At 46.9% G+C, this 27,980-nt stretch overlaps 1 protein-coding gene across 2 annotated transcripts in view; it reads right to left on the bottom strand.

Moving 5' to 3' along the window:
• LOC116940914 (uncharacterized) overlaps positions 1-27,980 on the bottom strand; it is a 260,064-nt gene that overhangs the window by 119,979 nt on the left and 112,105 nt on the right. For both annotated transcript variants that reach the window (XM_076056432.1, XM_076056365.1), the window contains exons 9-15: positions 21,685-21,741; positions 15,365-15,401; positions 10,091-10,207; positions 8,025-8,142; positions 7,497-7,672; positions 6,383-6,467; positions 5,457-5,644 (exon numbers count right to left, since the gene is read on the bottom strand). In XM_076056432.1, coding sequence (XP_075912547.1) covers positions 5,457-5,644; positions 6,383-6,467; positions 7,497-7,672; positions 8,025-8,142; positions 10,091-10,207; positions 15,365-15,401; positions 21,685-21,741 — 778 coding nt within the window. The remainder of the gene's footprint in view (positions 1-5,456; positions 5,645-6,382; positions 6,468-7,496; positions 7,673-8,024; positions 8,143-10,090; positions 10,208-15,364; positions 15,402-21,684; positions 21,742-27,980) is intronic.

Genomic DNA, 27,980 nt, shown 5'->3' with positions numbered 1-27,980 from the left:
GGCTTAGGGAGCCGTTCATCCAGCAGTGGATTGATCATGGCCAATGGTATTAGTGCCGCCATCTGTGTTGCACAAGATCACATCACATGGAGGACTACATACTGACAACCCTGCCAGTTACCAACCGATTGCTAACCTCTCCACCATTTCCAAACTCCTTGAACGTCTCAAATTACCTCTTCACCAAAACTTTTATCCCTATCAATCTGCTACCATCTGACTTACTCCACAGAGACTGCAATTGACCAGAATCTTCGACGACATTTTTACAATCGTCGACTCTGGCGCAATCATGGCTCTCATTGGTCTGGACATTTCATCAGCTTTTGATACTGTTAATCACCTACAGCTTACTAGCCTTATTGCACATGTATAATGTACGTTGACTCAGTAATCTCCCCCCCTAATTTGCACAAGAGTGCAGAAGCGTGGTCACCACATCTACACCTCTATTAAAGGAACGAAGCAGTTAGACTTCTCTACAAATCTGGCTGTTGCCTGATGAAGCTAGTTGTAATTACTGGCAAAACGTCGTACTCAGATTGTAAATGTTGTGGCTTGGCTCTCCAACACACCGGTGTTATGTACTAGTGACGAATTGGCATGTTCTGTTTACGTGACAACCCTTACTAGTTGGCTGTCGGGTGGTGGCGGGTTTTAACGACGCATTTATATATTTATGCGATCTAACTAAAAAAAATCTCTATTATATTATTCTTGAGTCCGACTTTGGAATCGTAGGATCAGTCCTAAAATGGATCTCATGCTATTTGGCTGGAAGGACCTCCTCTGTTAAAATTAGTGAATCGTCATCCACGATCACGAAGCACTCGTGCTCATATTAGATCATCATTAGGAAAGTTAACGTGTCAACTTTTACAGACAGATGATGGATGGGCAGTCAAAGCTAATGCATTAGCACTTTCAATCTTCGTTGAAACATATTGAGTGGACTGTTACTGAGATGTTGCTTTGTCAGTTGATAGTCCCAGACCTCCAGCAAGTCCTGGTAGCAATAGAGAGAACAAACGCACTAGAGATAGCAATAGACCAGAGGTAAGGTTCACACTGCTTCCACGGTACTTAATTGCTGACGAGTTTAAGCTTCATAAAAATATACAGGGAACACCTGAATCTATTATGCACTGGGAACAGCCATGTAACACACATGGGATCCCTAGTTCTGCACATGGAATAGACATACACTGCACATTAGATCCATAGCTCTGCACTATGAATAGTCATGCATTGCACATGGGATTCCTAGTTATGTAGTGTGAATAGACATGCACTACACATGGGGTCCCTAGTTCTGCGGTGTGAATAGACATGCACTACACATGGGATCCCTAGTTCTGTATTGTGAAAAGACAGGCAACTATTTTATAAACTTGTCCAGGCATCCATAAGGCTGAGTCCGTAATGGCACCACAGTTGTATTATAAACTAATTACATAAGATCATCTTAACAAGCATTATTGTGATTGCCCCCTTCCCCCCCCGTCAGTGATATGGACAGAGGGACAGCAGTTGGACAGACAGACAAAGCTATTGCATAACCACCATACTGCACCATACTGGCCAGTGTTGGCTGATGAAGATGAGGGCCGAATGACCACTGCAGATATCACTCACCATTGATGTTAGCTGTGGCTGCGAATTTAACTTAGGTTGCCAGTTTGACAACGCAGTGCTGTAACCGTTATGTCACTGCTCCACTCCAACTTAGGAGCAGGGTAGTTGCCATGTTAATGTTCACTTTTTTTATTTATAACACTTTCAACCAACATGCTGGCGCTACAAATTCTGCAGGCAATTAGTGCACCAACAATGTATCAATTAACAATATTAAGCCGTTCCCATTCCGATAATGTACATGTACGTCGTAAGTTTTCTGATGACGTACACACACGGGAGGGCGTGTGGCACAGTTTGGCGCCAGCTATCATAGAGTGCGGTCGTGTTGCTACAGTTCTCTGTGGTGTTGTATATGAGCCTTTTCCAAAATTGATATTAACAATAATATTTGCGTTATATATAATATTTTTTTAACAAACAAAAAAAATAATCAATAAAACCCGTAAGCCAGGCACACGAAAAACCAGATGTCGATCATAAACAGACCATTAAAAAATTAAAGAAATAATAAAACTCTCGAGGCGAGGATGTTAGCAGCTATCTGCGAAGATCTCCAGATGAACAAGAGTTTGATGTGCCCTAAGGGAGGTCACGCAGAGGGAAGCCCTCCGCAAGCCAGAAACGAGGACGCCCACGGGTTAAACCATATATTTTTTTTTCCTTTGTCATTAAAACAACGGTTCAAATTTAAAATGCAATAACAAGAATAAGCTAAAGTTAGCGGTCCTCGCGCTCACTCCAATCAAGACCAGGCCACCAGATACATCAGTGAATTATTATCCAATAATTAATTTGCTATCAAATAATTTTCACCTTTAATACTTTTACTGTTAAAACAAAGCTTGGAGACAAAATACCACATCAAAGGTTATCGAGAAGGAATAAGGCGAACGGGCAAACTTACGAAAGAGTTTAAACAATATCCCAAGCAACCCCGACCACCTTTGTCTCTCTCACAGCGCGGAGAAGCAGGAATTACACCTTATCACAAGGGGCCATCTGGAAAAGCCAGCCGGGTTTGATGAGGAGACACACCCCACCCCACACACGGCAACCAGGCAAACAAAGTTTTAAAGAAAATTGCAATATAACATTAATAATAACGTGTTAACCTTAAACGATATTCCATTATAGAACCTTACAGAACCAAGGGATATGGATTCCAACAATCTGGAAACGGACCTCTTAAACTCAGGATGAAAATTTATTTTTCTTTCTAATAACTCCATCATATCAATGCGAACCTCGGTAACCCGAGAGGGGTGTCGGGAGGACGTAGTTACAAACACGAGTCTTGGCGAACATGGGACCAAATTGTATTTGAGAAATATAAAGTCGAAAGTATAAAGAGATAGGTACTCCCGACCACCTTTGTCTCTCCCGAAGAGCGCGAGAGAGGAATTTCACGCCAGGGCAAACAGATCGTTATCGCAGGAGCCATCTGTACACACACACACGAACTCACACACACAGACCCCGCCCCCCCCCCCCCCTTTTCCACTGCGCAGAGAGAATTGTCTTTGAATATAACGGTCAGCCGCATTTTCAAAAGTCAGTGAAGTTAAGTCAAGAGTCAAGACAGATCAGCGAGTCAAGACGTCCACAGGACGAGCAGTCGCATGGAGCGGCTGGCTCCGAGCCTCGCTGAGTAGCGAGGATCGCTGAGTCGCGATGTATCAACAAAAGTGAGTCATACAGCAGTGGAGGAAACCTGCTGTCAGCGAACCAGCACGGGCGCGTTCGCGCACTTCAACAGAGAGAGCACGTGCGACTCAACTCACTCAACGGAAGAAAAAGCTTGGCCAGCCGCCAACAAAGTATCAGCGAATCAGCGCTGAGAGCGCTCGAGCATCTCCACAAAGAAAGCACGTGCAACGTGGCTCAACCAGCAGCGGAAAAGCACGAGCAGCCGCCAACAACTTCAGCAAACCAGTGACCAAGCGCGTGCGACTTGAGTCATACAGCAGTGGAGGAAACCTGCTGTCAGAGAGCCGCCAACAACCTCAACAAAGAGAGCACGTGTGACTCGGCTCACTCAGCAGAAGAAAAACTTGACCTGTCGCCCGCGAGCGCAGCGTCAGATACTACAGCAGCGGATAGAGCGCGCACCGGCGCAGCTCATCCAGCAGTGGAGGAAACTGCTGTCAGCGAATCAGCACGGGCGCGTTCGCGCATCTTCAAGGAGAAAGAGCGCGGCCAGCAACGCCAAGCAAGAGCGTGCAACAGCTCAGCCAGCAGTGGAGAGAAACTGCTATCAGCGAACCAGCACGGGCGCGTTCGCGCATCTTCAAGGAGAGGGAGCGCGCGCCACCAGCGTGCCATCAGCACCAGCATCAGCACCAGCGCATGCCAACAGCGTGCCACCAGCGTGCCACCAGCACCAGCACCAGCGCGTGCCACCAGCGTGCTACAGCGCGCAACTTCGCGTCACCAGGGCTGAGAGGGAAGCGGCCCCGCACTCAACACCCATCAGCGCGATGACGGCGAGCGTCGTGCTGACTCATCCAGCCAGTGGCGGACAGAAACTGGCAGTCGTTCGTATGCCCCTCCCCCACACTCCCTCCTCACTCCCCCACCGCTACACAACGAACAAACATTTTTTTTGACGAGGAAATCAACCTAGGCGTTTGCTCAACGCAAGAAATCAACAACCCTCCCATTAAACATACAAGACTCATGATAACTGCGTCAACTATTAGCTGATAATGAAAAACATCACCATCCATTGAGTTACGTTGATGAGGCAATCAGAATTATTTCAGTCGAACGCTTTAATTGCGTAATCGTTGATGAATCAATGAACGAACATCGCCGTGGTACTGTGCTGACGATTTCAAGCATAATAATTTCGCATATCAGAATGTGTTAAGGATTGGATACGAATCAAAGACCGAGTGCCGTGTTGTGTAATCATTCAAGAATACGAGTTTGCATATTATAAGGTTTTGATAGAATAGTTCGCTTGTTTTTAATCTCTCTCTCAACAACCGATCGATTGCGTTACGCGTCGGGAATTAACCACAGGTGCCGCTATCGAGGTGAAACAACGCAATCGTGATGGTATCATGTTAACGCTGTGTTGAAATTCCAACATCCCGAGATTGAGTTTTCATATTATCCAAAAATTAAAGTTAGCTAGAAAATAAAATTGATCAAAGCAGAAGGTTTGTGTGTGATTCTTCCTGAAATTCTGCATAATATTGTTCTGCGTATGAGATCTGAATCCTGGGGATCTATCATAAGCACACTATCACCACACATAATCCATAACACACATAATTCATAATGTTCAATCGAGAGTAATCGTATCCTTATCGATAATACGGAATTAAAGAGCAGAGTCGAATCGACTCTCTCATTCACGCTCACAACGCCTGCGTCACTGCATACGATTAATTGCGTTATTCCAATTCATAACACAATCCTCGTCACCGACGCTCGACCTTATAATCCATAACGACCTGCATCATCATAACCACACCCATTCGCATAAATTAATACAATTATCTCTCGAATCAGCATAATTTATGCGCATAATTACACGAATTAACATAATTTCGGATAAATTATGCAAATTTCAAATTTCATTTAATTTTCATTATTTTCATCAATTTTCATAACACCTATATATACAACAGTGGTGTGCACAATGTCTTTAAAAACAGCGGCCCTATGCCTCTCCAAATAAAATAAACGCTAACCGCTTTCGCGTGCCGAGATTCAGCGGTGAAAGGGACCCACCCCGTAACTTGCAGACATCTCGGAAAGGGAATTGGCGAACACCGAGCGTAGAATACGAGGAATGGAGCTGTAATCACCTGTCTCTGGGCGCGTTCGTGCTGGAGCTGCGTTGCTTGGACTCAGTGCTGCTGGTTCACCATCGAACATCTTCTCGATCTTCTCCACATCGCCCTCACTCAGGGTGTGGCCGCCTCCAAAGCGACGCATGGTGCTCCGGTCCCTGGGCACCAGGGTCGGACTGTGCTCGTCTCTAGAGCCGGCGGTCCTGGGGCACAGACGCATTGTAGTGCAGGAGTGTCCCAATCACGTATGGCTACAAGTCACTCAAGCCGTTTCACCTTTGTGCACCTTGAATTCCCTACACAAGATTAGCATTGATATTTTACCATATCCCACCATGCACAGCGTAATAGCGCATGAACAGTGTTCCATTCATATAATTATGGATTCATGGGGTTTTACTGTGTGGTAATATTTACCACCACATCAACCAATGAGTGCTAATATATTTTTACTCAATATTTAGGAAATTTTCTAATTGGATTAAACACATTTACATGAGTTACCATCCTTAGTTTTGTGTCATGCAGTAGTTTCTCTGTAGTCAACTGCACACAAGAGCTGTTCCGTAATGTTCTTCCTTCATACCACAACAGATAGCTTCTAAAGGCAAACTGTTTGCAAACTATATTCTTGGTTCTTTCGGTAAAGTCACGTTGAAGGGAAACAATAAAATAATAAAATATATATAAAACAATAAAATTCTCACGACGTTTCGACTGTAACACAAACAGTCATCATCAGGTGTGAAAACCAAACTGTTTGCCTTTCGAAGCTAACCCCCCTTTTCCTGATGACGAACGCTTGTGTTGCGATCGAAAATTCGTAGTTTTTTGTTCTTTTTTTGTTCTTTTCTTTAATCTTATCTACGTGACTTTACTGAAAGATCCAAAGAATAAAAAATCGTTTAGTTTAGATGTGAAATGAGCAGACACACACTTACATGCTGTAGTGAGTGACAGAGCTGTAGTCATAGGGGGTCCTGAGATTATGCTCATTTGATGTTTTCCGCATGTCATTCACCCATTCTGAAACATAAAAACATCACACATTAGCTTACGGCACACCCCTATGTGCGTATCCACGAAAGTAATCTTAAGTTCGGCAAGTGATGAGACTACATTCAATTACACTAGAATGGCAAAGCCATGATATTGTTAAGACAATTATTTGTTCATGTTCAATGGATGTACACAATCATTCCATCACTTAAGAGGCTGTCTGCAGATAGCAGCAAGACTTAGAGATCTGCATGTTAGGCACCCTATGATTTGCGGATATGAGGATGCAAAAAGAAAAAAGTGTGACTTCAAATACAGGATCAATAACGTGTCCGAGGGCTCAATACAAAAGTGCGAAAAAGCTGTGCTGTCAGACTGACACTAAAACTGGTCAGATTTTTTTACAAATAATTTATCCCCAATCTTATCCAAATTGTGTAATCAGAATCATGTCATGTGGCAAAGTACAAATTCGGTACTTAATAGTAACAAGGTACAAGTTCGAAAGGCAAGATAGCATTGTAGACGTAACCATAAGCTCATCACGATTCTGAAATTACTGTAACATTTTCCGTGAGATGTTAAGCATTTTAATGTCACAGAGCAAAGCATTTGTCGACACCTTGGGCATGGAGATAGTTCTGGAATGAAGTTGCTACCATTCAATGTGTTCTCAAGTGAGCATATATGAACATTGCTTCAACATTTACTGTGATGATTGCCTGATCTGCTAATACGTGATTTAATGGTATTCTCATGGATATTTGAATACCATAAGCATATTATAGAAATTCATTTTGTTCAATAAACCAAGTTACAATTCCATTTTTACAATATGTAGAGATCCTTGTGCTGTATCATGCATCACACATGACATAGCACTGATATCAGATGGGTCTCACAGACATTGTTAGACTTAAACAATGAAGAGGCTCCTTCACATCACCACTAATACAAACAGTTTCTCGACATGGATGGAGAAGCACAACCCTCAGATCATTTTAGAACATTGCATATCGTGAAGAAAAGTTCTGCTCAATCCACTGAATGTCTCACCTGGTCTAAGGTTGTGGCTCAGCACCATGACGTGGTCATCGCGGTCGCTGCGGCAGTGCTCATGGTGGAAGCCGAGCGCGTGCATGAATTCGTGCAGAACGACGCCCTTGGTCACCTTGCCAGGCTCCAGGGACAGCGCCTGGTCCCTGCCCTGATGGCCCAGAAACGACCAATTCCTGCAGAGACAACCTCAGCCTGAGCACAGAGCCCCATTCACTCACCACTCACCAGACAGAGACAACCCCAGCCTGAGAAACGAGCCCCATTCACTCACCGCTCATCACTTAGGGAAAACCTTAGCCTGAGCACCGAGCCCCATTCACTCACCGCTCATCACTTAGGGAAAACTTTAGCCTGAGCACCGAGCCCTATTCACTCACCACTCACAACACAGAGACAACCCCAGCCTGAGCACTGAGCCCCATTCACTCACCACTCATCACAGAGAGATGTAGTGCCCGTGTCTCTGTAGTGTCCGTGTCTTTGTCATGTCCATTTCTCTGCCGTGTCCGTGTCTCCGTATCTCACCCGTCCTTTGCATGGATGTAGATGTAGTCAGTCTCGTTGGAGCGAGGGATGAAGCGGACGCACGTTTTCTTCTCAAACTCCAGCGCCGCCTCCTGGATCTTTTTGATGTCACCATCGTCTGCAGGTCACACACCGGGCGTGAGCGGGGGGGCCGACGTGAGCGGGAAGAGCCCACAGTGAGCGTCAAGCGCAGCCAACAACACAATGGGGGGCACGGCGGGGGCCAAAGCGTGGGGTGGAGCGTGGGGCACAGAGAGGGCACGGCGGGGGGCACAGTGGGTGGCACAGCGTGGGGTGGAGCATGAGTGGCGGTAGCGCTGAGCTCCCTAGGAAGAGCCTGGGGGTTGCTCCGCCGCCTTGGCCCCACGGCCGCCACCGCCGCCTCTCCCTGTGCTTCCACTCGGCAGCAGGAGGCGTCGCTCATTCAAACCACGGCACCACTTTATTTGAGTTGACAGAGTAAATTTCGATTTAAAGCTTTCGTGACTGCAATGATTCATCTTCTTTGGTTCTTTCGGTAAAGTCACGTAGAATGAGAATAAAATAATAAATTGATAAAATAAAATAACACAATAATATTCTCACGACGTTTCAGCCACAACACAAGCGGCCTTCATCAGGTGAAGGGACGAGACTGTCTGGTAGCCTGAGCACCGCGCTGTCCTACCAGACAGTCTCGTCCCTTCACCTGATGAAGGCCGCTTGTGTTGTGGCTGAAACGTCGTGAGAATATTATTGTGTTATTTTATTTTATCAATTTATTATTTTATTCTCATTCTACGTGACTTTACCGAAAGAACCAAAGAAGTTGACAGAGTAACTTGACGTTTATTGAGACCTGCTTCTCTTTCATGACCACTGCTTGTGAGGTGCTGCGATATACTCGATGTTTTCGAGTAGTGTCATGGTTACCACTCCCTTTGACTGGATTGCATCTGTCACAAGTGGCTAAATCATTTAGTACTCATTCGTTGGATCCCCACTGCATGTATGTGACAGCAGATGAAGAACATACATTGCTATCTGTCCTTTCGCATTGGTATCCGTCCCTTCTAATGTCTAATCAAGTTGTGTTGAGTGAGCGGCACTGCTTCAGATAAAGCCCAGAGCAGAGTCCCTGCGTTAGTGAAATTTCCACCCCGCGGTCCCCCGCCCGGCGATGCGAGGAATCTCCACGATCCGCGGTGGCAACGCGAGCCTCCTTAGCTCCGCTCTGCACTCTCCGTGTCTTTTTCACTACTTCCTCTGCTCCATTGGCCCCAATGCGACTTTCCCATCACAGTCACACACGCTGGGTACACGCTGCACGTCACTGGCTTCTACACACATGGTGCCATGCGTGTATCACGAGCCACGACTGATGTAAGTCAATGAATTGAGGCATGGTTACAGGCCTCTGTGTGTGATGATGCCGTGTGTATATAGACACTTAGATTTGTGCGTCCTATTCATCTGGGAGTCGGTCTGGTTCCTGGGCTATGTGGATGTATTTCCTATACATAGAAAGCTGCAGATAATTCCACCACTAATCTTTAGATTCTATATCAATAATGAGTTTTGGTTCCATCCTTCTCCCTTAGGATGACCATTAGTGAAATGTCAATAAACAACCTCATTTTTCTGCAGCTATTTCAATGAAGCATCAATTATTCAGCACTCAGGGGATGTGGCTTGATTCTCATGTGGATTCAAGTAACTAGGCGACATCTTACAGAGAATAAGACACCGAGTTGGGTTTCTTCTTCAGGGACAAACCCTGCTTGCCACAGCCACCTGCACACCCAGTCACGTGATTATCAATCCACACGGAGCACAGGTCTGAATAATTAACTTCCAGATTTACATTGGGCCCTGCGCTTCATTCTAGACAAGCGCCACTCTGTTGATGTGAACTCTGCCCTCAATATGGTCACCTTCCAGTCACAGGATGAACAAGGTACAGGAGAAATTAAGGTACAGGTGGAATAAGGCACAGGATGAGCAAGGCACAGGATGAACAAGGCACAGGTGGAATAAGGCACAGGTGGAATAATGAATGTGTAGGGGGAGGAGGCGAGGCCACTCACAGAAGGCGAAGGACACTTTGTAGGGGATGTAGATTAGGCCGTCCCTAGCCTTGGGCCACTTCTGCACGGAGCGACGCGTGGGGTGGACTGCGATGTCTCCCCACTCGAGCGTGTAGTCTGGGTGAGACGGGACAGCGCAACTCACTCACTAGCACTCACTGACACTCTCACACTCACTCACTCACAATCACTTTCTGTGAGACACTGTCACTCACTCATTGTAAGACACTCAACATTAGACACTATAATCACAATCATGCTCACTGTGATGCACTCACTCTTACTGGCTTGAAAGGCACACTCACTGTGAGACATTTACTAGTTGCGTGACAGTGCCTGATTGTGACACACCAAGTGCTTTGATAGTTGTGTGACAATACCTGAGTAAGTGTGACATGCAGAGTGTGAGACACGTGGAGTGTAAGTGACACACACATAATGTAAGTGACACACGCGGAGTTTAAGTAACACACGCGGAGTTTAAGTGACACATGCGAAGTGTAAGTGACACATGCGGAGTGTAAGTGACACACACGCTGAGTGTAAATGACACTAGGGCCCGATCATGGTCCCGTGAGGCCCCTAGACACATGTGTTTTGGAGCCCCCCCCCCCTCGCATTTCTATATTGGTGTCTTTCTTACCTTCCTCCTCTCAAAATCATCCACTAGATTGTCAAAATCTAGCTGTTTGACAAGGACTGACTCTATTGACATAAGTGACAATGAGCTGAGACGTGTTTGGCACGTGCTACCCTGCAGCTCATTTTTTATTCTGCCTAAAAGGGAAATTGTCCACTCACGCCTCAAGCAATTTAGTTGGGCACTTCTCACCCTCAGTCAGACATGAAAGACTTTAATTGGATGAGTTTGTTGGGAAAGTTCATGTCTAGGTCTGATGGATATTCAGCGTAGTGTGCATTTACCTTTTCCACTATGACATCAATGTTAGACACCTGATCTGATATAAACAGAACTCCAAAGAGATCGGTCAAACGCTTGTAAGCGTCCAAGCGATGTTCAAGGCATGCCACTACCTTATAAATGACCACATCAAATGTTTTTTATTTTGAACTTCTATCTCCCCTCAAGTGTCACACCTGGCTCCAAGCTCTTATCTGTAAATGTTTTGCGTTTCCTCTTTCGCTGAAGATCGTGCTTATATGACTGAGAGACACCTGTCACATTTAAGGCTGCCTTTTCAAAAGCCTCAAACTAGTCTCGTTGTCCCTTGACAAAATCCTTCAACGAAGACAAAAGCTGTGCTGCTACAGAGATGTCAATGTCACTTTCTGTAGTTGCATGCTTGTAGCATGGAACCGGTCGAGTATGACGTTTCAGAAATGTGCCATGAACACCATCTCTAACGTGTCCAATTTTGTGCATAGTCCAGCGGCCTCAATTCGAGTAATATCTTTTTTCATTATCATCATTGCACATACCACCGAAGGCTTCTCTGTGGGTGTGATTTCTCCACAGTGCCTTGATTGACTCTGCCCAAGCACTCCACCGAGTACTGGACAGCGATTTTAATGTCAGTCTGACATCTGCCTTCCGAAAGACTTCCCCCATCTGTGTGTGGATGAAGAGAAAAATGTGTACAGTGACTGCACCATGTAAAAAAAAAACTCGTCAGCCTCTGGGCTACTGCCATCTAAGGTGTTAACACTAAGTTAAGTGAATGCGCTGCGCGAGGCACATACTCTATCAGAGGGTGTTTTTGTTTCAGGTGGGCCTGTAGCCCATTGTATTTTCCTGACATGTTGCTTGCATTGTCATAAAACTGACCTCTACAGTTTGAGAGGTCCAACCCAAGGCCCTCCACCATCAAAGTCACACAGTCTGCTAAACTTTTACCAGTGTGGCTCTCAAGTGGCTCATTTGGCAATATACAGTTCAGAAGTTCATTGTTGAAACTTCTAGTCTTTCCACTAAGCGCTCTATCTCGGACTGAAGCTGGGTATTTTTCACTGCGGTTTTTGAAGGGGACTGCTCCTCTTTCAATAAGCACTGACTGAACAATCACTGAAAGTGCTTTGCCATAATGCAGGGTCAGTGACTTCATAGCACCAGGAATGGCTTGGTTGCTGATTTGATTCTTGTGAACTGCCCAACTGCTCCTGAGGTGGAAATGATAGTTCTTGTATACCATTAGCTGTTGAGGGTTCGCCTTCAAAGGATGGCTCTGGGGGAGTGACAACATTACTGGAAACTTAACTAGTGCTAGTTCCTTCCTCACAGCTGACAATAGTGCTGCTGTCATCATTATTACTATCAGAGGGTTTTTGAAAGAAGTTGACAATGAGTGGAACACTTTGAAGCAAAACTGCCTCACTTGCCTCCTTTTCCTTTTTGGCTTTCCTTTTGCTATTCATATGAATATATTCATAGCATATCTCAAGACGTATTCAATAATAATTGCATTAATATATATATAAAAATAATGACAACACCTTTCAAATCCTGTTGTTGGAAAATACAATCAAGTCGTAGTATTTTATAGTCTACTTGTACCTAAAGGCAGCTTTGAATAGATAAAAGAAAATCACATTAAGGAAAATTACTCTAACCCCTTAAAAAGGCTGTTAAAAAATAGACCATTAGAAGGGATTGTTGAAATAGCCTTTTAAAAGGCTGTCGGTTTAGAAAAAGATGGAAAAAGTCTCTGAATATATTATTTTTGCGTACTAAGCAAGAAAACAGGCATCTGTCGGTGGCTTTTCCTCCCAATAAATGGCTTATATACCTGCCGACACAAAGATAATAATATTGCTTGAAATTCCAAAGTAAACTTTTTTTTCATTGGCTTAACAACCAACAAAGGTTTCTGATATCAGTGAAATGACTTGGTGGAGACTATTCACATAGTCCACAAGACCTCGAAAGAGCTGTCGACAATTTGCATGTCAACGTTAGCATTATCTACTTCCGTGGACCGATTAATAGACAGTCTATAAAAAAATGAAAGGGGTTTTCCTTAATCTTTAAGTATGGATTGGGTCTCGTATATATGCGTTAGTGTATGAAAAATATAGCTTTTGGCATATTTCTAAAAATTTTTATAATTGATTTTTCAACGGCTAACTAAGCTCTCAACAAATGACGAGCCCTCGGTCTCACTAGCTGGCTTTATAGTGCAGCTGTCAAAAATGGCAGCTAGTTCACTTATGTCTCTTAACAAGCTGAATCACATGGGCAGCCAGCTAGGGAAAACGGGCAGCTAGCTAAAATAAAGGGATAGCTAGTTACAGTAAGTCAAATAACGAATGGCTTGCCATAATATGATGCCCTTCAAACTGTCCTGTTATGCAGAATGAACTTACTTGTTGGTGAATATTGTATCATGTCACAGCATATTGTAGCGTGCCAACCAGTGGCTCAGTTGTACAGAAGCACTGTATTCTCCAAGAGGCTCTCGTTTAAAGCATGCACTGTATGTATCAAGGTGCCCAGGTGTTACGCTCGATGTATGCACCAAGGGGCCCGGGGGCCCTAGTGGTAAGCTCATGCTTTAAGTGTGGAGGGGCCCAGTGACCCTCACACTGTAGGTGCCGAGGGGCCCAGGGGCACTAGTGGTCAGATCACGCTTTAAGCCCCAGCGGCCGAGGGGTCGTAGTGGTCAGCTCACTCTTTAAACGCCACGGAGCCTGGGGGCCCTCACACTATAAGTGCTAAGGGGTCTGGGGGGCAGTAGTGGTCAGCTCACGTTTTAAACACAAAGGGGTCTGGGGGCCCTCACATTGTAAGCACTGATGGGTCTCGGGGGCCCTAGTGGTTAGCCCACGTCATAAGCACCCAGGGGCCTAGTGGTCAGCTTGCGCTGTGCGCACTGAGGGCCCTGGCGTTCAACTTCCTTCGGAAGTGTTGGGCCATGCACTACGCGCGGTTTGAGGATGGAGGCCCCCTGGCAGCCCGAGGCCCCGGGACACTGGCCCCACTGTCCCGGTCCATAATCCAGCATTGAGTGACACACACGCTGAGAGTAAGTGACACACACGCTGAGTGCAAGTGACATACACACTGAGTGTAAGTGACACACACTGAGTGTAAGTGACACAGGCTGAGTGTGACACACTGAGTGTAAGTGACACACTGAGTGTAAGTGACACACTGAGTGTAAGAGACACACAGAGTGTAAGTGACACACACACTGAGTGTAAGTGACACACACACTGAGTGTAAGAGACACACTGAGTGTAAGTGACACACACTGAGTGTAAGTGACACACACACACTGAGTGTAAGTGACACACACTGAGTGTAAGTGACACACACACTGAGTGTAAGTGACACACACGCTGAGTGTAAGTGACACACACGGAGTGTAAGTGACACACACTGAGTGTAAGTGACACACACTGAGTGTAAGTGACACACACACTGAGTGTAAGTGACACACACACTGAGTGTAAGTGACACACACTGAGTGTAAGTGACACACACTGAGTGTAAGAGACACACAGAGTGTAAGTGACACACACACTGAGTGTAAGTGACACACGCTGAGTGTAAGTGACACACACACTGAGTGTAAGTGACACACACTGAGTGTAAGTGACACACACACTGAGTGTAAATGACACACACACTGAGTGTAAGTGACACAGGCTGAGTGTAAGTGACACACACACTGAGTGTAAGTGACACACACACTGAGTGTGACACACTGAGTGTAAGAGACACACAGAGTGTAAGTGACACACACACTGAGTGTAAGTGACACACACACTGAGTGTAAGTGACACACACACTGAGTGTAAGAGACACACTGAGTGTAAGTGACACACACTGAGTGTAAGTGACACACACACTAAGTGTAAGTGACACACACTGAGTGTAAGTGACACACACACACTGAGTGTAAGTGACACACACGCTGAGTGTAAGTGACACACACGGAGTGTAAGTGACACACACTGAGTGTAAGTGACACACACTGAGTGTAAGTGACACACACACTGAGTGTGACACACACTGAGTGTAAGTGACACACACACACTGAGTGTAAGTGACACACACGCTGAGTGTAAGTGACACACACGGAGTGTAAGTGACACACACTGAGTGTAAGTGACACACACTGAGTGTAGTGACACACACACTGAGTGTGACACACACTGAGTGTAAGTGACACACACACACTGAGTGTAAGTGACACACTGAGTGTAAGAGACACACAGAGTGTAAGTGACACACACACTGAGTGTAAGTGACACACACGCTGAGTGTAAGTGACACACACTGAGTGTAAATGACACACGCTGAGTGCTCCTCACCTCGTTTCTCAGTCTCCGCTTTCAACTTCTCTCGTAACTGCGCTCATAGCGAGAGACAGGGAGACAGAGTGGAGGGGTAGAAATGGACGCACGCTGCCTGCTGCACTCGTCTTCACGTCACTCTCGTGAGGATCATCGTCAATGTCACTGCCCGTGTCCAACTGCGTGTGCCGAGCCGTGCTCATTGCAAGGGCTCCTGCATCATTCATCCTCAAGAGCTCCTCCATGCTTTTTGGCCAATGTCCGGACTTTGCAAATCTCCATTACGATATTCTGGTGCTTTTCAATGACACGTGGCACTAACCTCTCCCCGTCGGTCGAATATAATCTGTGGGGCCTGAAACCCGCTACCGTTACGAGACACCAGCACAACCCTACTCCAACCCTTTAGCATCATAGCCAGGAAGATGACTGGCCAATTGGAAGGAGCACAAATCTCCTTAATGAAAACGGTGACACAACACCCCCCTGGCACAACACGCCATGGCACAACACCCCCCTGGCACGACATCCTCCTGGCACAACACCCCCCTGGCACATGTTGTATATGTAGGTTATGAAAATTTGATGGAAATAATGAAAAATATATGAAATTTGAATATTTCATCCGAAATTATGTTAATTTGTGTAATTATGCTTATAGATTATGCTAATTCAATATATAATCGTATTCATTTATGCCAAAATCCCTCCTCTTGGCTCCTCCCCACAAGGCGGAGCTTCTTTTGATTTAGCTGTGTGTCGTGGTCTGGAGCGCGTGTCCGTATGTGCGTCCTTGTGTATGTGTGTCTTTGTGTGCGTCATACGGCACGCGCCGCTACCTCCTCTTTCCACAAACCATAACAACAGGTGCTCCAAATCGTCTCACAGGCGTCTCTGTCTGTATGGCACAACCTGGAGGGAGGGGCGATATTCCCTCCGGTGCGACCTTCACCGACGCAAAGAAATGGTTAAGGTTTTTAAAGTTAAAATTTCATCTCATCACAGTTTTACAGTTATGATTCTGTATGTGACTCGAGGTCTGTTGTTTTAGTTTCCATCGTGGTGTTTAACTTTATTTCAAGAGAAGATGCTCCCTTGAGCATATGAATGGTCTTATCATGTGGTGCAGGAAGACAAAGGCGGCTGGGAGACTCTCCTTTTCCCTGGCCCCCGGTTTTACATCGCTCAAGTATCTGCAAAGTTATGTAAGCGGAATATAGCTTACGGTGAATAGCGTTAACATTAATGTTACGTATGAAATTATATATATTGAGATATCTTTAATTTAAAATTTATTTGCATGGTTTTGCTGATGCCTTTGTTCCAAGACATCTCTCCCCATTATCGTGCAGCTGTTAACTGAGCACAGATAGCCTGTGGTAACTCTCTCAGTCTTCCCTTCAGGGCTGCGCTTTGAGCTGCTTTTCCGTCTACACACGCCGTTCATCTCAAGGTTCCTCATTAATTTCGTCATTCCGTCTGGCTGTGGTGGGGGAGTGTTATCTACAGACTCTCCCTTCTCGCGAGTACCGGTGGCAGCAATAATGAGTTGGCTCTGATTCTTTCCACTCTTATCTCTAGCGTGCCGAGGTCAGTTTCACACGCTGCATTCAGTGTTGCCTCTCTTTCCACGCCCTTGGTTTGTTTTGGCTCAGGCTCTTTGGCTTACGTGTTTTTCCCTCTCTAACCTTAAATGAACACTGCATTCGTATTTGCTTATGTCCGGAGGTTAGAGAATCCGTTTTGACTTAGGAAAATTCTGATTGTCATATGCATCGGTCAGGTTGTGCAGAAACCACTAAAGATTAATTAACAGTCTTGAACCAACAAATGGGCAATGGTTCACTGATGTACTTCGTAGCCTGGTCTCCAATTGGAGCGAGCGTGAGGATCGGCAATGTTAGCCTACTCCTGTTGTTGAATTTCGAACTTTCACGTTACTTTAAAAGCAATGCAGGATAAATGGATGAGCTTTTTGACTTAATTATGTTTAGGCCAACGCGAACTCTCGGTGACCCTAGGCTCCGCGCTTACATCACCCTGCAGCTTGCTGTGCTGCACTCTGTTTGCTTCATTATTTTAATTTCAATTAACCGGCCCTTTTCACGACCTTCTCATGTTGTTTATTTAAGTTTCTCTCCCTTGGACACAGCCTGTGATAATTGCCTGGCCTTCGGGTGCTTATCTCAGCTCTCTGCTGCGGGAGAACAAGGCGTCTTTTTGGCTTACGTGTTGTTTTCATTCACTATTTCGAAAAAAATATATACATATATTGGCAAATATTTTATTGATATTAATGATGGAAAAAAGGCTGTATACAACACACAACACCCACCTGACACAGGCGGGCATGGAGCACTTGAGCCACAAGATTAAAGGGAGGGAGTAGGAGCTCGAAGTCACGTGGTCTCCATTTCTACATAGTCTACAACAGTGGTTCTTAACCTGGGTTCGATCGAACCCCAGGGGTTCGGTGAGTCGATCTCAGGGGTTCGGCAGAGCCCCCGCCACGGAGGTCCGGACACACTTGAATTATTGTGTAAATTTGTGATGACACACACGGCCCGCTTGGCCATCACTGGCTGCAGATGATCATGCTACACTGCTTGGCCAATCAGCGCTGCGGGGAATTTAGTGCGTACTCAGTAGTCAACGTGTGACTGTTGTTGTCGTACGTCGTGTGATTTCTTTAATATTTTATCCATACTAACTATGTCGGGCAAAAGAAGAAAGTGGTCGGACGAATATGTACAACATGGATTCTCATGTATCACGGAACGTGATGGGAGTGAGCGTCCTATCTGCATGAATTGCAACCCCAAGTTGAGCAACTCTAGTCTTGCACCGGCAAAACTAAAGGAACACTTCTTGAAGCTGCATGGAGACGGGGAATACAAGAACACAACACTTGCTGAATTCAGGGTGAAGAGAGCCAGATTCGATGAAAGGGCCACTCTGCCTGCTCTTGGATTTGTACCTGTTAACAAACCGATCCTGACAGCATCGTACGAAGTTGCTTACCTGATCGCAAAGCAGGGCAAGCCACACACCATTGGTGAAACACTTGTGAAACCAGCTGCATTAAAGATGGCGAATCCTATACTCGGAACAGCGGCCGAAGGTAAATTATCCCAAATTCCCCTTTCAAATGACACCGTCAGTGACAGAATAGAAGACATGAGTAAAGACATCTTGGCTCAAGTAGTCGCGGATCTGATTTCAAGCCTGGCAAAATTCAGCCTTCAACTCGACGAAACCACAGACGTTTCTGATCTAAGCCAGCTTGCTGTTTTTGTACGCTATGTGAAAGACGACATGATAAAAGAAGAGTTTTTATTTTGTAAGCCTCTTACAACAACAACGAAGGCAGCCGATGTGAAGAAGCTTGTGGATGACTTCTTCAGAGACAACAATCTTTCATGGGATATGGTTTCTGCAGTTTGTACGGACGGAGCTCCAGTCATGCTGGGAAGAAAGTCTGGTTTTGGTGCGCTAGTAAAGGCCGATGCACCACACATCATTGTGACGCATTGTATTCTGCACAGGCATGCGTTGGCAACAAAAACCTTACCTCCAAAAATGGCAGAAGTATTAAAAACTGTGGTGGAATGTGTGAACTATGTGCGAAAAAGTGCTCTGAGGCACCGCATCTTCAGTGAGCTGTGTAAAGAAATGGGCTCTGAATTTGAGGTACTTCTGCTCCATTCTAATATTCGGTGGTTATCCCGGGGACAGGTGCTGAATCGTGTTTTTGCCATGCGTGTGGAATTAGCCCTGTTTTTGCAAGAGCACCAACACTGCCATGCAGATTGCTTCAAAAATCCTGAGTTCATTCTCATTTTAGCGTACATGGCTGATATATTCGCAGCTCTCAATCATCTCAATCAGCAGATGCAGGGTGGTGGAGTCAATATCATGGAAGCGGAAGAACACCTGAAGGCTTTTCAAAAAAAGCTACCGTTATGGAAACGACGAACAGAGAACAATAACTTCGCAAACTTCCCGCTTCTGGACGACTGTGCAAGTAAGATCGAAGATGTGTCTGGAATCGGAGATATTTCTGTATCCACGGAACTGAAGCAAACAATTGCCACGCACTTAGATGAGCTTGCAAAGTCTCTCGACGGATATTTCCCTACAAGAGAGTCATATCCAGCATGGGTGAGACAGCCGTTCACGTTTGCTGTTGAAACAGCAGATGTCAATGATGAATTCCTCGACGAAATCATTGAAATTCAGCAGAGCCAGGTTCAACAGCAACTCTTCAGAACAACAACGCTCTCAACGTTTTGGTGTCGACAAATGAACAAGTATCCAGTTATTGCTAAGAAAGCCCTGGATTTTTTTATACCATTTGTTACAACATATCTTTGTGAGCAATCCTTTTCGAGGATGCTGGACATAAAAACGAAGAAAAGGAACAGACTTTGCTGTGAAAATGACATGAGAGTGGCACTTGCCAAGGTGAAGCCACGCATATCTGAACTGATCTCTCAAAGGCAACAGCAGAAGTCACATTGATTTCCAGGTATGTAATTTGTTGTGAGTTTATGCATTGTGTTGGTTTTATTCTTTGAACAAGGTAATGTTCATGCACGGTTCATTTTGTGTACCAGTAAAAAACATATCTACGTCTTGAATTTGAAAAAAATCACATTTTATTTTTCACTAAAGAGGGGTTCGGTGAATGAGCATATGAAACTGGTGGGGTTCGGTACCTCCAACAAGGTTAAGAACCACTGGTCTACAATGAGTGGGGCGGATGAGGAGGGGCGGGGAGGTCGGGACAAAAAAAGAGGGGCAGAGACCCTCGGCGGTCAAGCGGCAGTGGAATGAGGAGTGGTGAAAGGCCGCTTGGTAAACCCACCAGCCGCGTGTGGGTCAACTTGTTTATTAGGGGGTTAGTTGTTCCCCCTCTCCAATCCACCCTATCCCTGGCTTTTCCGCCTTAATGCGAGCTTCCTACTTGGCTGGGGCAGGGGGCCTCTTCCCCTTCCTCCCTCCCCCTGTCGTGTGGTTCAGTCACGTCACAATGGATTACTGCCGATTTTTTGTACCCCGTTATTGGAATGTCTCGGCGTGTTGTATCACGGTCGGGTTTTGTTGTAATAAAGCAAATTCGTCATCTGAGAATTGTAGATGGCAGTGTGTACATGGACGTGTGTAGGCCGTGTCGTCAATCCACTGCTGTATGAGGGCTTCCCCACGCCGTGCAGGTTGGGGGGGGGGTAATTTGACCATACTTCACCACACTGGTCATTGTGGGTTCAGGAAAGTAAGGAGAATAGACATGAGAATATTTATAGCACGATAATACTTCTGCATTGCCCTCTCCTCCCACAATACAGCTCCAATAATGTTTTATTATTATATTATTTGTCGATGTTTAGCTCCACGACTGTTTATCAATATGTAGGGGTAATCGTCACTCACTACTCTGTGGGCTGGGAGCTTCCCCTTATCATCAAAGCACTATCACGCCAAGGTTAATGTCCATGGCCCAAAATGGGCCAACGAAAAACCCCAGCAAACGGATCCTGGGACACATTCCCTGGGGCCCCAGGAGGGGAAAGCCGGAGGGTGATGTCATCTTCCAGAAAATTCTAGAAGGGAGGCATGGCTAGGGCGGAGCAAGCAACGAACCAGTATATAAGCCGGACCTCTCAGAGGTCTGGCTCAGTCATCTGCAAGCTGAAGAACGAAGACCTGGGCTGAAGATAGGACCCTGGACCCCAAGCACCGATGTCCTTCTCAGGGTCGGAGCTCAGGCCAGTGGTCAGGGGAGAATAGGTCCCTGAAGGATAAGACCCTAGACCCGAAGCTCCGTTGCCCTTCCAAGGCCGGAGCTCAGTGAGACCAGGACCCACGGACAGGGTACGGTCGGGTCAGATAGCCTCCCCTAGGGCCCCAGCTGGAGGACGAAGGGTAACGGGGTACCCAGTGATAGGGCCTGTATAGTCCGGAGGCCATACCTCCCCAGGTATCGGGTAAGAGGACCGATATACCCTTTGTGTTAGGGATTTTTAAGAAGAACAATAAATATCGTCTTGCCTCATCAGAAGTTGATTCGTCAATTGATACCAACTACAAATATAAGGAGCATGGGATCCCACTGACCGCGTCCAGGTGTAACGACGCACGGCTGCCGTGTTCGGAGCGCAGCGTGGACGCTGTGGAGCGCAGCATGTGCAGCGAGCGCGGTGTCACGTTGCTCTACGAACGCAGGCCGGGCATCGCGCTCGTCGCGTCGCCCCCCGTGCACCGCGCGCCATGCGGCACCCCCGAGCGCCGTGCGTGGTGCCACGCTGGAGCCGAGGGAACCCTGGGAGCCACCTCACCTCGGGGAGGATTTCCTGTAGTGCATCTTCATCCAGCTCGGCTCCCGGCTGCATCGTCTGGGGGCAAAGCAGGAATGAGTCATCTTCTGACTCTGGTGCAGTCATACAGCACACTGCACTGTGCAGGCGTAGTGATACAGAACAGCTGTACCGTGCAGGTGTGGTGATACAGCACGCTGCACAATGCAGCGAGGCCAGCGAGGAGCTCTGACCTCTGAGCCATCCAAAAAGATAAAGATCCCCTGTATAGCCTTAACTGACTGTTTGGGCAAGGGCTGTTAGCGAGCAGCATCCACACGAGGGGGTTGGTGTCCAGCACCACGCCCGTCTCTTCCTCGTGGCTCTGTTTCCATATCGTACCAGAAAGTCATTTGAGGCTGAGTTGACCTAGGCGAGGCCCAGGATCAGTTCAGATAATCGTCACTGGTGTTGGTCGTGAGCTGGAATCGAATTCGGGTCGCCGGGTTCGTGGCGCAGCGCTAACCACGAGGCACCCCCTCTGAGCCACCCTGCCACCTCCACACAAACCGGTGAGGTCACTCACCGAGTGGCCCCATTCCACACGGCTCCACGGTGAGGGAGGGGCCCCGTGGGTGGGGGCACTGCATGGAGAGTGAGCCCACCCCATGGCTGCTGTGCGTGCCACACCACCTGTGCTGTGTGTGCTGCTGTGCTCCGTATGCACCACATGTGCTGTGTGTGGCTGCAAGCTGTGGCCACTGAGTGCGCTGCCGTGCGGCTGCAGCAATCCCCATGAGAGGAGCTGCTCACTGTTGCTGTGACCCAGCTGCCCTCGCAGCCACACGGCGCTCTCCCCGCCACTCCCAGAGGACCCTGCCGGGGCTGCCCAGCCACCGTGCGTGGACTTTCGCCGGTTCCTACGGCCGGGAGCTTCACTCGACGCAGAGAACGCGAGCGGTACCGCCGCCTGCGTCGGAGAGAGTGCGGTGTGGTGAGCGGGGCAGGACCATGCTACGCTGCCAGGCGGTGCCGGATACGTTGCGTCTCGAGAGACGCGACGCTGCTGCACAGCTGGACATTGCCCTAGTACAGCGCTGCAGGATTCCGACATCTGTGTTGCTAATCACAGCCTCTACACACGCGGTCTCTGTGGGAATGTTAGGTATGAATATGAGCGTTCACTGGAGGTCTGTAATGGATTCGCTAAGCATCATAACTCACCCTAAAAGTTGCTTAGAACACGATTCATCAACGAATTTTACAAAACAGAAATGATTGCAGATGTAGAAAAAATTAACTGGGAAAAAATATTAATCGGCTATGGGTGGGGTATCTTCCTGGATTTATTTAAAATACATTTAAAATACAAAAAAAACTACGACGTTTTAATCGCAACACAAGCGGTCGTCTTCAGGAAAAGAGGAATTAGCTTCCAAGGCAAACTGTTTATAAGGGTTTGAAATCGGCATAGCCCAAATGTCAGCAGCCAATAATAATGTAAGTTGTGGACAGCCAACCCGACGGTGGTTGGTTTTCCACCAATCAAAGGGCTGCCAGGTGAAAATTCGCATGTTAAAGAGAGATTAGCATGTTAATGGAAGATTGCAGCACCGCAACCAAGGGGTCGGCGCACGAAGTTATTGTGAAATCGCAAGCTTGACATGGGCGTGAAGCACAACTAACATCGGAAGATGGTAGGATGGGAACATCATAGCCAATTATGACTTCAACTGGTTGATAACGTCCTTCTAATAATAACTCAGTTTGTACCCATCTTGTTGGATGAAATTGTGTATGTGTCTATATATATGGATAGCTTCATGAACGAATGTGTGTTGATAGCCAGTGGGCTTGCAAAGTACCTTCGTCTTTGAGAAATACATTTTGTGTTAGCCCACCGCATTAAAACAATGATCAGCCACGGCCGAGGAATTGGTCCTACCGTGTTTCAGATCTGCCTTATGCTCACGAACACGGTCCGAGACATGTCTCTTGGTTTCCCCAATGTAACTACTGCCACCGACACAGCTTAGTTTTTAGACGCCGGGGTATTGCATGTCAGGGATCACATCCTTCACAGATGGGATCAGATCACAAATTTTATGCAGTGTTAAATCGAACCTGGATCTTGTGTTTGCTCATGATTTTGGAAATCTTTTTAGTGACCCCTGCTATGTACGGCAAGGTGATGGTTTTGATTGGGTCCTCAGATAGTTATTTTGGGTGATACTGTAGCTTTACGTATTGTGTAGTCTGAATATCCATTCATCTTGAGAGCTTGGTGTACGTGTTACAGTTCACTGGCTAGGTGATGACGATGATGAGGGAATTTTCTGGGATGGATGGTGGTGGGAGTCAGGTTTTAGGTAGGCATCCGTATGGGTGGCTTTCCTGTAGACAGTGTCCCATTGATCCATATGGTCTCTTTTCGATTAAAAGATTCAATAATGCTAACTTGCCATCCTTTTCCACCTCCATGGTGAATTTGATGGCTGGGTGTATGGAATTGATGTGGTTGAGGAATTGGTTCAGAGGTGGTCAGCCATGTGGCCAGATGACGAACGTGTCAGCTACGTACCTCTTCCACAAGGACGGACATAGAGTGGATGCCTGGATGGCATGTCTTAAAATTTTCCATGAAAACATTGGCTAAAACTGGAGATAACGGAGAATCCATTGGGGTACCTTCAACTTGTTTGGAGAATGTTCCATTTCAGGTGAAGTAAGTGTTGGTGAGGCAGTATCTCACCAGGGCATCAGCATTCAGTCCTTGTTGGACCAAATCTTCAATGATTGCAATGGTGTCAAACACAGGAATTTTGGTAAACAAAGAGACCACATCGAAACTAACGAGCAAATCACCTGGAGATAGTGAGATGTCCTTAATTAATGATACCATGTGAGCTGAGTTGAGTACAGCTGAGGTGGTCTTACCAGTGAATGGTTGTTAGGTCTCAGACAGAAATCTGGCAGTTTGTAGGTGGGTGAGTAAATGGTGGAGAAGATAGGACGAAGGGGTGTCCCTTCATTATAGTTTTTGGTAAGCCATACAATCTGGGTGGTTTAGCAGCAGAAAGTTTTAAGGAAACCCGCTTGGTTGGTTCGATCAAAGATGTCGAATCAGTGATAATATTGTTAGTTTTCGTAACGAGGCGGTTTGGTGGGATCTCTTTGAATTTTGGTATAGCTAACATCATTAAGTAGATCCTGAATTGTGTTATTGTATGTGGTTTTGTCCATGATGACAGTGGCATTGCCCTTGTCAGCTGAGAGGATGACGATGTCATCTCTCTTTTTTCATTGAGAAAGCTCAAAGCGCTCATCTTTACTGATGTTGCTAATGGGTGTCTTAGCGTTTTTGAGGATTGCAGCAAGTTCCGATCTCGCCACGTCTGCAGTAATGTGTCCCAAACCCTTAAGGGCTACGTCGACCTGGGCAATGATATCATCAACTGGGATGTGTTTAGGAGTGACTGCGAAATTCAACCCTTTGGCTAGAACCGATTTTAGGCTGTCTGAAATTGGACTGTTACTCTGAATAACAATCTTGTCAACGTCTAACTTTTTGATGTGTGGATCTGGCTTCTTCTTAGAAAGGAGGTTGAACTTGGACATTGAAGCAGCTGAAGATGCTATCATGTTATCTACATGTTTACAATCAGATGTAGACATCCATATATATATAGACACAGACACAATTTCAACCGAGAAGATGGGTACAAACTGAGCAATCATTGGAAGGTCATTGGAAGGACGTTATCAACCAGTTCAAGTCATAATTCGCTATGATGTTCCCATCCTACCCCCTTCCGATGTTAGTTGTGCTTTACGCCCATTTCAAACTTGCGCTTTCACAGCCACTTTGCATGCCGACCCCTTGGTTGCAGCGCTGTGATCTTCCATGAACATGCTAATCTCTCTTTAACATGCAAATTTTCACCTGGCAGCCCTTTGATTGGTGGAAAACCAACCACCATCGGGTTGGCTGCTGACATTTGGGCTACGCCCATTTCAAACCCTTATAAACATTTTGCCTTGTGGAAGTTAATTCCCTGAAGATGACCGCTTGTGTTGCGATCAAAACGTTGTAGTTTTTGAAATGTTGTGTTATTTTCTTTGAACCTATCTATGTGACTTTACCGAAAGACCCAACAATATGAATTCCTGCACGAAAGCTTTAAGTCAAGATTTTCATTTTCTTGACTTAGGCTTTTTCCGGGTCCTGACCACACGGCACCAACCGAGAGAGGCCACCCCGTGCCCTGCTGCTCATGCGTTGCCACTTCACTAGAGGAGTGATTCCTGTTCCACGGCAAGAGAGGTAGCACCGGCACTGCAGGATCTAAGACGGCTGCAGTTGCCAAATACAGTGACTATAAAAATGTAATTGATTATTTAAAAGATGATACAAAATTGTGGTCAACACTGAAATGTGAAAGAACTTCTCACAGAGACCTCTCCCGACCGGCCTCTCGGTCACCGCTGGTGACGTGGCCGGTGAGGAGGACGTTCCCCACGTGGTGGCACCGTCATGAGGAGCCCTGCAGTGCTCCCCTGGCCCAGCCTCCTCCTCCGTCAAGCAGAGGAGGATGCCCTTGCCTCGCTCGGCCCCTGCAGCTCCGCTGCTCCTCGCGCCATCCGGCAGATCCGCTCGGCGTCGAGTGCCGTTACCACCGAGGTTTGGCAACTTTTGAATTCACTGATTTCACCACAGTTAGTGTCAACGATTGAAAATTATCTGAACTCCATCGTTTACAGACACAAGGGGCTGTACACAATACCAATAATTAGACCAACGTTTAATTTAATTTACGTAGTTTGTTCAAAATTATTGAAAAAAACATTGGTGAAGAGGCGGTGAGTTTGTTATCTGGAAACCCTTTAGAGGCCGAGTGGCGAGTGATGGGGCGTTCGCTGGGCCTAGCGCTCTCCCTGCTGGCCACAGCTCCAGCGCCACGGATGAGAAAATGCACGAGGAGAGAGACAAGGAGAGGGACGAGAAGAGGGACGAGTAGAGGCACGAGGAGAGTCACAAGGAGAAGGACGAGGATAGGTACGAGAAGAGGGAGGAGGAGAGGGACAAGGAGAGGCAGAAGGAGAGGGACAAAGAGAGGGACGAGGAGAGAGACGAGGAGAGGGACGAGGAGAGGGACGAGGAGGGGGACGAGGAGAGGCAGAAGGAGAGGGACAAAGAGAGGGACGAGGAGAGAGACGAGGAGAGGGACGAGGAGAGGGACGAGGAGGGGGACGAGAGGCAGAACGAGAGGGACAAAGAGAGGGACGAGGAGAGAGACGAGGAGAGGGACGAGAAGAGGGACGAGGAGAGGCAGGAGAGGGACAAAGAGAGGGACGAGGAGAGAGACGAGGAGAGGGACGAGGAGAGGGACGAGGAGGGGGACGAGAGAAACGAGGAGAGGGACGAGGAAAAGAACAAGGAGAGGGACGAGGAAAGGGACGAGGAGAGGGACAAGGAGAGGCACGGGGAGAGGGACGATGAGAGGGACAAGGAGAGAAACGAGGACAGGGAGGAGGATAGGGACGAGGAGAGGGACGAGGAGAGGGATGAGGAGAGGGAGGAGGAGAGGGACGAGGAGAGGGAGAAGAGGGACGAGGAGAAAAGAGAAGAGAGGGACTAGGAGATGTAGGAGAGGGACGAGAAGAGGAACGAGGAGAGAGGAGAGGGACTAGGAGAGGGACTAGAAGAGGGACGAGGAGAGAGACGAGGAGAGGGACTGGAAGAGGGAAGAGAGGGAAGAGGAGCGGCATGAGGGAGGCGCTCCGCTCGGCCGTCCTGACCGAGGCATTTGCACCTCGTGTTTCAGAAACGATCGCACGCCGGGCTCTAGGCCGTGTGGCTGAGGGCTCAGTGAGGATTCACCAGCCTGGTTATCAGCTCACCGTGAGGGAAGAGAACAGTCACTCAACATAGAAGCCACTTCTCAGGTTCCTCCCAAGTTCCCAAGCAAGTTCCTCCAGGCTCAGTGTCTTGTCTCACTACGACAGATCTTGTTATACTGACATGGGACTGGATAAGCCAGCCACAACTGTGAATGAGACGAGCATCCACATTACACCTGGACTTCAATACCATTCAACAGGATTGGATATTCTGAAAGCTGTTTTATGTTTGAGCAGGCAGAGATGAAATGTGCTATATCATGAACCACGTTGTGTGTTTGGAAATGTCAAATCCTACAACTTTCCAAGTATTTGCTTCATTCATCTGCACGTTGGCACACAAGTACACCCCCTGTACACAACACTCACCTACACGAGGGTCTTGTACACAAGTACTAAGTAGAGGTGCAGCCCTGCAAGTGCCCGCTCACGCCACT

This window comes from Petromyzon marinus, chromosome 1 (genome assembly GCF_048934315.1).
Source record: "Petromyzon marinus isolate PM22_M1 ecotype Great Lakes invasive population chromosome 1, UKy_Petmar_22M1.pri1.0, whole genome shotgun sequence".
In the NCBI taxonomy this organism is placed as follows: Eukaryota; Metazoa; Chordata; class Hyperoartia; order Petromyzontiformes; family Petromyzontidae; genus Petromyzon; species Petromyzon marinus.
This window is presented reverse-complemented; position numbering and strand designations above follow the sequence as displayed.